The 11,796-nt window shown below is 41.2% G+C and overlaps 1 protein-coding gene across 3 annotated transcripts in view; it reads right to left on the bottom strand.

Annotated features, from left to right (window-relative positions):
• HENMT1 (HEN methyltransferase 1) overlaps positions 1 to 11,796 on the bottom strand; it is a 71,615-nt gene that overhangs the window by 21,384 nt on the left and 38,435 nt on the right. For all 3 annotated transcript variants that reach the window (XM_023742201.1, XM_023742202.1, XM_023742203.1), the window contains 2 exons: positions 8,700 to 8,812; positions 7,598 to 7,732 (listed from right to left, as the gene is read on the bottom strand). In XM_023742201.1, the coding sequence (XP_023597969.1) occupies positions 7,598 to 7,732; positions 8,700 to 8,812 (248 nt within the window). The remainder of the gene's footprint in view (positions 1 to 7,597; positions 7,733 to 8,699; positions 8,813 to 11,796) is intronic.

The following is an 11,796-nucleotide window of genomic DNA, read 5'->3' as shown; positions in this document are numbered from 1 at the left end:
CCAAATGGGACTAATGAGGTACAGTAGTCCAGTGACAAGGGCCAGAAAGCAGAAGGGGACAAGGAAGCTGGTGATAGGGAACCCAAGGTTGAGTAAGGATATTGTTGATGTGTTGTGAAACTGTTAACCATTGTCATAGGGCAACATGCGTATTAACTGTTAAATGAGAAACTATTTGTTCTGTAAGCCTTCACCTGAAGTACAATAAAAAATTATAAAAAAAATTTTTAAAAAATGCATGTCTATAGAGAAAGACAAAGCAAATGGAGTCAAATGTAAACAACTGGTGAATCTGGGTAAAGAATATATTAGAGTTCCTTGTACTACAGGGTAGCTATGAGTCGGAATCTACTCGACAGCAACGAGTTTGTTTTTTGGGGGTTTTTTTTTTGGTGCTTTTTTTTTTTTTTTTTTTTACTATTCCTGGCAACTCTTCTGTAAATTTGCAATTATACAAAAATTAAAAGTTACAAACAAAAATAAAGTATCTGACAAAGTCTTGCTTACATCCTATTTAAAGCAGTGTGCCCTAAAGAAGCCAGACATCCACAAAAGTAATTCACAGGGGCCTGAGCATGGAACTGGTTCATAAGCATCCTCGAGGTCACTCTAACTAAGGTATAGGGAGACTATCTCCTTGTCCCTGGCTGCAGTGACACGTGTTATCACAAAACTGGTAGGGCTCTCTCTGCTCATCTCTACCTTCCCTCTCCACCCTGTCCCCGCCCCGAAACAAAGGAAGCAGTTGCCATCAAGTGAACTCCAACTCATGGCGATCCCATGGGTTACAGAGTAGAACTCTTCCATAGGGTTTTCTTGGCTGTAATCTTTATGGAAGCAGATTGCCAGGCGTTTTCATCCACAGGGCCACTGGGTGGGTTTGAGCTGCCAACCTTTAGGTTAGGAGCCAATCGCAAACTGCCTGCTCCACCCAGTCTCCTTCCACCCCCACCCAGAGAGGCCTTATCAGATCGGTGAGTGTAGCATGAAGAACTGGGCTCGCACACCATCCGCCCACTTCCTCCCCTCCAGCTGCTTCTGTGTGTTCTTCTCGCCTGCTTTGGTCAGTTTGGAGCCACTGAGTAAACTTACCAGTAAACACCCAACCCCCAAGGAAGAAGACCTGTGGTTTGCCAGTGCTGTGTCCTGATAGATAAGACTGCCTAACTCTAGTGTACAGTATCAAAAAGCCTGCTGTTGCTGCTCACCTAAACCACGTTTTCCAACAGGCCCACTGGTCATAAAGCTGACATTTTGATAACCCTATCTCAATCTATGTCAAATTAGGTAAAGTAGAGGGGAGGTATTATGTCTCCTAAAACTACAATAAAGGACAAATTAAGATTGTTTGGTGATGAAGAACCCACACAGCAAGAGGGCCTGAGTCTGTCACTAATACCACCCCTGAGGAAAGACACATTCACCTGTTCATGGGTAAAAGCAGAAGCAAAAACGACAGCAAAGTCTGGCCTGTGACAAGTGTAGTAAATGCACTGGATACCTCCCACAGGACCACCCTGAAAAGAGCTCCGTGTCAAGCAGTGTGAGAAGACCAGAGTAGGGGAGAGGACAGGCCCCCGCGGCAGCAAGAAGGAGCTTTGCTGTGGTGGCTTTGGACAATCTTAGCTCCACAGACAAGACTGATCCACAAAAAATAACAATGAAAAAATAACTGGGAGAGTGCCAGCCCTACGGCAGTGGTACCAGCAAATATCAGAGAGTTTACACCGTGATAGGAAGTGATCTGAAGTGCTCACTCATCTCCTCTCAATAAATTCTCACAATTCCCCTAAGAGACATGGACTGTGGCTTGAGCAAGAGCTATAGGAGAAAAATGGGGAGCAGCAAGGAGGAGCCTGAGGCCGTGAGAGTGGGCAGGTCCTGGAACCCAGGGCAGTTAGCATGTCAGGAGAGACTTCTACAAGATCAGAGAGGAGATGCCTCATGGAGTTATCCCCTCCTACCTTGCCTCCCCAGGCCCTGTCAGCACATGCTCAGATGACTCCCAACCTAAAGCATAAAGAAATTCCTTTGGTGCCCCCAGAGTACCTGGGTGGTGCAAATGGTTAAACACTCAGCCACTAACCGAAAAGTTGGTGGTTCAAATCCACACACAGGCACCTCAAGAAAGGCCTGGCAATCTGCTTCCCTAAGATTACAGCCACTGAAAATCCTATGGCGCACAGTTCTACTCTGACATACATGGGGTTGCCATGTGTCAGAATCGACTAAATGGCAACCGGTTTGGTTTTTTGCTTTTTTGGGTGCCCCGGTCATCTTTTATTTATTTATTTACTTACTTATTTATTTCACAAATAAGCTTCTTGACAGAATAGACAACATTTAAATGTCTCCAGGAGCCAGGGCATTCACTAGATAAGCAAAGCAGGCAGAGACTGCAGGCCTCAGCTAGGGGTGGGAAGTGGATGGCTCCAGCTGACAGTCACCAGCCAGGAATGTGGACCAGGGGAGATAGACATTCTAACTTTAATAGAAGCAGGAGAACTGGGTTTTTATGTCAACGCTCTCAATTTTTAAAAGTGTGAGTGAGTAATTTTACATACTAGAGCAAACAAACATACAGAGCAAACAAATTCCACCTGTGCACCATATAGCCAGACCAAGGGTCACCAATTGTTTTGAATCTTTGGCCTACATCTCTCTCAATGAGGGAGCTGTTTAGGGTAATGGAATTTTTCTATACCCTGACTGTGGTAGTGATTACTATATTGTTGCGGTTGTTGTTGTTAGCTGCCCTCAAGTTGATTCCAATCCACGGTGACCCCATGTGTCACAGAGTAGAACTTCCCCACAGGGTGTTCTTGCCTGTAATCTTAACAGGAGATCGCCAAGATTTTCTTCCGTGGTACTTCTGGGTGGGTTTGAACCACCAACCTTTAGGTTAGCAGTCGAGTGCAAACCGTTTGTGCCACCTAAGGACCTCATATGTGAAACTATACATGTGTTAAAATTAATAGACATGTACACCAAAAAAATATGTTTTCATGGGTGTTTTTTTTTTTTTTTTAAAAAAATACAACAAAGAAAGTAAAAAAACAAATGACAAACTTGAGAGAAAATGTCTGCATTCCATATCACAGTTAAAGGACTAATTCCCCTAACATACAAAAAAAATCATACGAATCAGTAAAATACCAACAATCCCACAGAAAAAGGTATAAAGGTTATGTATGTACAGTTCAGAGAATAAAAACCAAATGACTCTTGAGCATGTTAAAAGGTGTTCGCCCTCACTCCAGAGAAATACAAATTGAAACTACACTGAGATAACATTCTCCTCCTATGAGACTGTCAAAGACCAAAACATTGGCTAAGACACTGCACTGGGGAAGAGATAAGGAAACAGAACCTCCTACATGGCTGAGAGAGGAGTGTGAATCAGCACAACCACTACAGAAAGTGTTCTGGCAATGACTTTGTGGTGGACAACTAGCAATGTCCACCACAAATCTATTTTGCTCTTCTTCCATAGTAAGCAGTTGTCACAGGCACATGGCTACCTGGTCCAGCCTCCTTTCCAGCCAGGTCTGACCACAAGTCTCAGTTCTGGCAAGTACAAGTGAAAGAGATGTGTGCCCCTTCTAGGTTGGGCGTTAAAACATGTGGCATACATGTCTCTGATTCCCCGGCTCCCATGAAGAGTGTGCCTGTGACCCAGTGAAGCGCTATGGCTGCTAACCAAAAGGTTGGCAGTTAGAATCCACCAGCTGCTCCTTGGAAACCCTAGGGGGCACTTCTACTCTGTCCTGTAGGGTCGCTAAGAATTGGAATCGACTCAACAGCAACTGGTTTTTTGGGTTTGGTTTGTGACCCAGCCAGGGCCATACAGATGGGTGTGGCAGTCCAGGGGACGGAAGGACAAGATAGAAGCTTCCTGAATGACTTTGTGGAGCCCAGCCACTGCCAATCATGGACCAACTGGCTCAGGACGTTTAGATAAAAGAGATAAGGCTCTACTTTCTTTAAACCACTTCTTGTGGGCTCTGTCCTACCAGCTCAGCCTTCACCATAAGTAGAAGGGCTATCAAAATCACAAATACGCACATCCTTTGATCCAGAAATTTTACTTCTAGGAATCTATACTACAGATATGCTCACATATGCAAAAAATGACACAGACATATATGTACGTGTACACACGTGTATGCATGTGCACATGCACGAGTGTGTATATATGTGGACACATATATACACACACACACATACACATGGGTACACGTGTGCTCACTTGCACATGTGTACACACACACACACACACAGCTAGATATGTATCGCAATAGCAAAAATTCAAGTCCCCCTAAGTACTTGTTAACATGAGACTGGTTAAGCACATTATGTTATAGTCATTCAGTGAGAAAATGTGTAGCAAAAAAAAAAAAAATGAGGAAGCACTCTAGGTCTGACACAGAACAATCTCCCAGATATACTACCAAGTGAAAAAAGCAAGGTACAGAACAGTCCATATAGTACGCTATCATCTGTGAAAAGAAACTAGAATACATACATGTATCTTTGTAAATGATGGGCTATTTCTAGAAGTACACACACGGGATTGTTAACAATGGCTGCCTTTGGGGAGGGAGACTGAGTGGCAGAGAGAGAAATAAGGGAGGCTTTTCACTGTGTATCTTTCTCCTTTTGGATTTTATAGCATTGGTATATAAAACCTAGCCTAGAGCAAGATTTAAAAATGGGTAAATAGCCCTCTGAAAGACCCAAATGCTAAAGGGGAGGCTCAAGGCACAGGGAAGAAATTGACTAAAATGACAAACAATAGAAGATGGATTATATGTAAATAATTCTCATGATAATAACGAACATATAAAGGACAAAGTGCCCAAGAAGGATTTATCTGGATGGAATGAAATGTAATGATATATGGTGCAGTAAGGCTCCCTGGCATGAAATGCAAGTTTGAATGGAATTCCACAGATGACAGGCTGGGGAGGTGGGGGGAGTGGTACAAGGTAGAATGGTGAGAGCAAAATACACCGGAGTAGGTTCTCTTAACGCCAGTCCCTGATCTAACCCTACTCACTGCTCCTTAGTTCTTCACAGAATACTGTTTCCATCAGTATTTTCAAACATTAGATGCCTACTATGTGCCAGGAACAAGAAAATACAAAAATAAACAAAAAGTAAGCTCTGCTCTGGAGGGGCAGAGCACATTACTGAAAATTGGAAATCAACCTAAACACACTACCATAAAAACTGATTCCAGAGCAAGCCCCTTAACTACTATTAAAACGCCATTAAGACGCACACATCTTGGTTTCTAAATACGATTCCCCATTCAAAGGAACCAGGCCTCCTTGAAGAAATGGCTGATTCCAGGGCTTGGGAAGGAAAAGTAGAAGATGAGCCTGAAACAGCCCGTTATGCCAAGAAATATGGAAGTACTCACAAAAATGACCCAGACATATCACAAGGACATGGGAGCCAGTTTGAAGGGGCCACCACTGGCCAAGACTCGGGCAATTGGAGCAACAAAATAAATAAAGAATTACAAACCATTTTTAAAAAAGAACCAGGAATTCTTGAGTTCATCCTGATAATAAATCTAAATAAGTAAACAGACATACAACTAGAGGAGAAGAGAGAGCTCTTGCTCATATGAAAATGCCAAGGGCCAACTGGTAAATGTTGAAGAGGTGCTGAATTGGAAAAAGCATCACTCGCCACCACTGTAGTAAAGATTGGGTCAGACAAGAATCATTAATGGATGGTAAATCTAGGGGCAAATATGGATGAAGGGCAAGATACATGTATGGTCTTAAAGTATCTCCTCACAGATAGCTTATTAGTTGTGAGAGAAAAATAAACAGTTAACTATATCGTGGAGCGAAGAGACACCTTGACTAGGGGATCAAAATTAACACCACAGCTCAGCCACAAAGAGAAATGGATTCCTTATGCCCGCCACAACATGGATGAACTTTGAAAACAGGATGCTGAGCACACAAAGTCAGTCACAAACGGACAAATACTGTACGATCTCACTTAGAAGAAATAAGCAAATACACAGAAACCAAAAATTATTAGTGGTTACCAGGGGTGGCAGGGAGGAGGAAAGGGGGAGTTTCTGCTTAAAGGGCACTGAGTTTATGTTAACCGTGGTAGAAGGATTTGGAAAAGGTTAGTGAGAATGGTTGCACAACTTGAAGAACATGATCAATGTCACTGAATTGTACATGTAGACATTCTTGAACTGGCAAATTTTTGTGTGTGTATATTTTCACCACAATAAAAAAAAAAAAATTAACATCACCAAAGAGGGCCAGGTGAACAGTGTGTGCCTCCTACGAAGTCCAAAGGAGGACAAAACTCACCTCTGTAGTGTTCTGCAGTATTCCAAGAATACATAATCTGAACCTTATAACCAAGAGCCCAAAATAAAAAAAGTTCTATTAAAAATAGGGGCAAGGGGCTTTATTCTTTCAACATGTCATTGCCATTAAAAAAAAAAAGCAAGCTGTGGAAATGCTCCAAATTAAAAGAGGCTGAAGAGACGTAACTACTAAATGTATTATCTGACCCCAGGAATTCTTCTTCTCCAGTCTACGATCAGGCATTGCCCTATAATGGAGGGGAAAATATTCTATAAAGGACCTTACTGGGTCAACTGACAAAACCGTAGTAAGAATAAAGTATTGTATCAATGCTGAATTTACTGAAGTTGATAACTGCACTGTGGTTTACATAAAAGAATATCCCTTGTCTTAGGAAATACAAATTGAATTTTTTATTAGAGGCAAAGGGCCATGGCATACATGAACAAGCAAAAAACAACAAAACCCAAACCAGTTGCCATCGAGTCAGCTCCGATTCATGGCGACCCTATGTGTATCAGAGTAAAAGTGTACTCCATACGATTTTCGATGGCTGTGATCTTTCACCAGTAATCACTGGGGCAGTCTTCCGAGGTACCTCTGGGTGGATTCTAACCACCACCTTTGGGTCAGTAGCAGAGCACTTAACCATTTGCAGCATCCTATGATACGTATGAGGCCCTGGTGGCGCAGTGGTTAAAAACTAAAGCTGCTAACCAAAACATCAGCAGTTTGAATTCACCAGCCGTTCCTTGGAAACCGTATGGGGCAGTTCTACTCTGTTCTATAGTCACTGTAAGTTTGAACCAACTTGATGGCAAGGGGTTTTTTGTTGTTGTTTTTTAATGTATGTACAGCCTGCATTTAAATGGTTCAAAAATAAATAAATCGCGTGTGTGTATCTGTGTGTGTGACAGAGAGAGAGAGAGAAAGACAGAGAGCAATCAAGCATACACATGCATAAATAACAAAGAAAAGGGGGAAAATGTTAATAGGTGAATCCTCATAAAGGGTATATGGGTGCTCTTGTTATTATTAACTCTTGCAACTTATCTGTAAGTTTGAAATTATTTCCAAATAAAAAATTGAGAAAGGCCAGTAAAGAGAAAACACTTCCAACTGATGAGCAATTTTCTTCACAAACAAGAATTAAGACCTAAAAATTGAGGACGCAAAGTTTCCTGACACTAACTCACTCAGAGTTTTTAAATGAACAGTTATACAGTATGAACCATCTTAATACTTACAATTCAATACATGTTATCAAGTCAAATCCAAGCAAACGGGAGTCTCTCTCCACAGCAGAGCCATGATACAAGGTAACAGTCAACGTCCTCTCCCTGGGTTTTAGATAGTCCCCAACGAGGGGAGACAACTTATACCTGCAAAAGCATTATTGCAGAAATAAGGGACTTTTGAATACAATAACCTATTTAAAAATATCTCATCAGATACAGAACTCTGATCCTGATAATTATCTTCAACCTACACTGACAAATCTGATATTGCCTATTTTCCATGTCTTGTGTTTCCTCACACACATGGAAACTACCGGCCAATGAGAACAAGATTTTAAACTGCTATTACTATAAATAACTTTGCTATTGCTCTCATTTTTAACACTTTTAGTCTGCCAGGTCACTTTGGATCAGTCATTTTCAACTTTTCTTTAGTAGAAAACCATTCTCAAAACCATCTGTAAACGCCTAACACATAGAGGAGTCTCTATGTGGTTCAAACAGTTAACGTGCTCGACTGCTAACTGAAGGTTGAAGGTTCAAGTCTGCCTGGAAGAAACGCCTGGCAATCTACTTCTGGAAAACCAGCCATTGAAAACTCTATGGAGCACAATTCTACTCTGACACACATTGGGTTGCCATGAGTTGGAATCAACTTGATGGCAACGGTTTTGTTTTGTTTTACTACATACATAGAAGAGATAGGAGAACTGCTCTGGTCCAAGCTGGAGCAGGAGGCCTGGTAACTTTGCCCCAGTGTTCTCTTGAATAAAATCCTCTGCTACAAACCATCATGGTGTCTGGCATTAAAGTGATGAGACTTTGCCACTAAGCAAATTTGAAATTGAATTTGCAATGCTTTGACTATTATAATTTAATTTATAAATTGGGAGAAACAAAATACAGATTATTATTCACAATATATACAGAAAGAAACCAAGCCAATAATCAGTGTTACAAGCAAGTCTTCATTATTCAGTGCGCTTAAGACTTCCTCAGAGTCCCCAATCTTCTAAACAAATTATATATAATTGACACTTTCTCTAAACAGAATTAATAATGCCACTAGTTTTCAATTAACCCATTAGACTCTCAGTAACTAGATTATTACTCTTTCCGTCGTAATTTATCTTCATTGGTATCTACTCCAACAAGCAGTTCAAGGCACTTGTGGAATTTTAGCATCCATAAGAGCGAAGTATCACCACAACCCAAGTCTGCAACCTGTAGATAAGACAGAATGTGATTTCAAAGATATTTATAGCCACAAAAGGCAAGTATAATATAAAAAAAAAAATGTTTGAGTAGGATGGGGAGTGGGTATAATAAATAAAATCAAAATAAAGCTATTATATTGAAGTATCTCTTTTTTTTGTAGGAAAAAAGTATACAAAAAGGAAATTAATCTAATGAGATAGTGTAAGCCTGGGTGAAAATTAAGCCATGTCCTGATAACACCCCTACAGAAAGAGTGTTTAGGCCTTTACAAGAAATTCCTCTTACTCAGGTCAGCATCAGGTGTATTCTCGGGGCCTGGCACAGGAACAGAGCCCTGGTGGTGCTATGGTTAAGAGCTCGTCTGCTAACCAAAGGGTCAGCAGTTCGAATCCACCAGCCACTCCTTGGAATCCGTATTGGGCAGGTCTCCTCTGTCCTATAGGGTCACTATGAGTTGGAATTGACTCGACAGCAACGGGTTTGGGTTTTTTGGTTTTGGCACAGGAACACCACCCACGGCAGGCAGGTAGGCGCTCCAGGAAGGGAAACTTGGTGTCTCTGCGCAACTTTCTGACTGAACACTAAAAGATACCTACTAAACAAATCAGCACAGAAGCCTAACCTGGACCAGTGCTTCACAATTCATGAATACACACATTCTTACTAATCTGATTTTCTTCATACACGTTCTTAAAGATTTTTATTAAATCCAATTTTCTTAATCACGCAATAAAGTCTTCATTATCTGTAACTGAATTGCCTAATTTCTGAACCCCACTTTAGGAGAAAAAGGCAAATGACTGTAAAATAAACACATGACAAACTTTTTTTAATGTTTCCCCCTCAAAAAGAGATAACTGCAAACAAACTTCTAAGGTAGTTAATGGGCCCTAATCCAGACTTAAATAGATGTTTGAGGACATGAACTATTTCAGGATCTTGAGTCATGAAAGATTCCATCTACTGTCTTAATGCAATACATTTTAGAATGGTTTTCTAAAGCTAGAAGTCTTATGGCTGATCTAAAGTTTACCTCAAAATTCATTTCATCAGAAAACTCCACTTTGTAAAATCAAGATCAAAAATTCTCTGCCTCGGCATTTCCCAGACTGTTTTCTGTGGAATACTGCTAAATCTCCTCTTAAAAATTCAGATTATATTTTAGCAATAAAAAAAAAATTCAACCTTATTGTTATGGATGGAATTCTGCCCCCGAAAACTGTGTGTTATAAATCTTAACCTCTACGCCTGAGGTGGTAGTCGAATTTGGAAATGAGTTAACTTTGTTATATTAATGAGGCAGGATTAGTGTAGGGTATGTCCTTAAGTCAATTTTTTTTTTGAGGTATAAAAGAGATCAAACAAGCAAGCAGAGACAGGGAAAGAAAGATGTCAAGCCACGTGAAGATCGCACGAGAGCAGAAGCTCAAAAGAGAAAAGGACCTTCCTCCAGGGCCAGTGGAGACAGAAAGCCTTCCCCTAGAGCCAGCACTCTGAATTCAGACTTCTAGCCTCCTAAACTGTAAGAAATTAAATTTGTATGTGTTAAAGCTATGCACTCGTGGTGTTTCTGTTATAGCAGCACTAGCTAACTATGACAGAACTTGGTACTAGAAGAGTGGGGTCCTGCTCTAACAGATAACTAAAATGTGGAAGCCGTCTTGGAATTGGGTGATGGGTGGAGGCTGGAAGAGTTTTTCAGGTGTCTAATAGTAAAAGCCTAGATTGCCTTGAGGAGACTGTTGGTAGAATTACGGATGTCAAAAGCAATTCTGGTGAGGGCTCAGAAGGAAGTGAGAAGAGCTACAGAGAAAGTCTCTGTCACCTCAGAGAATACACGTGGCACCAGCAATAGAATGTTGCTAGAAATGTGGATGTTAAATGTGCTTCTGGTGAGGCTTTAAAATAAAAAGATGAACATGTAATTGGACAATGGAAGATGGGCGATGCTTTTTATGCAATGGCAAAGAACTTGTCCGAATTATGTTCAAATGTTTGGTGGAAGGTGGAACTTGTAAGTGATGAACTTGGATATTTGGCTGAGGAGATTTCTAAGCAAGCTCTTACAGGGGCCGCATAGTTTCTCCTTGCTGCTTATGGAAACCCTGGTGGCATACTGGTTAAGAGCTACAGTTGCTAACCGAAAGGTTGGCAGCTCGAATCCACCAGGCGCTCCTTGGAAACTCTACAGGGCAGTTCTACTCTATACTACAGGGTTGCTATGAGTTGGAATCGACTCGAAGGCAATGGGTTTTTTTTTTGTTTTGCCGCTTACAGGAAAATGAAACAGGAAAGAGACAGACTTAAAAATGAACTGTGCAAAATGAAAACAGAACTTAAAAGATTTAAAAAATTCTCTTGTACAAACTAAGGACACACGTCCTATAATGTTCACCAAGGACATGGCTACACAATCTTTTGTTAAAGAGATTAAGCCTGTGACTGGTGGATCTAACCAACTACCATAGCAGAAAACCCATTAGCTTAGACTAAATGGGACAGACAAAGAATGAAAGGAAAGAACGCTGTCTGCCTCTTGGAATTCTACAGGCAGGAAAACAGCCCAAAAGAGCTACATCTCTTGTCCTCCAAGAAAAGAAAAGGACCACCCTTCCAGTAGCTCTGAGATCAGAACTATTGGAAGGAGCATGGAAAGCAGGGCTGCATCGGTTTTAAAGGCAGGGGGGAGGTCACAGTCTCTGTCATGGATTGAATTGTGTCCCCAAAAATGTGTGTCAGCTTGGCTAGGCCATGATTCCCAGTATTATGTGACTGTCCACCATTTTGTCACCTGATGTGATTTTCCTATGTGTTGTAAATCCTATCTCTATGATGTTAATGAGGTGGGATTAGTGGCAGTTATGTTAATGAGGCAAGACACAATCTACAAGATTAGGCTGTGTCTGAAGTCGATCTCTTTTGAGATATAAAAGAGAGAAGCGAGGAGAGAGACATGGGCGGGGGGACCTCATTACCACCAAGCAACAAGA

This window comes from Trichechus manatus, unplaced genomic scaffold, assembly GCF_000243295.1.
Source record: "Trichechus manatus latirostris isolate Lorelei unplaced genomic scaffold, TriManLat1.0 scaffold00204, whole genome shotgun sequence".
NCBI classification, from domain to species: domain Eukaryota; kingdom Metazoa; phylum Chordata; class Mammalia; order Sirenia; family Trichechidae; genus Trichechus; species Trichechus manatus.
The sequence above is the reverse complement of the archived record's forward strand: the minus strand, read 5'-3'. Positions and strand labels throughout refer to the sequence as shown.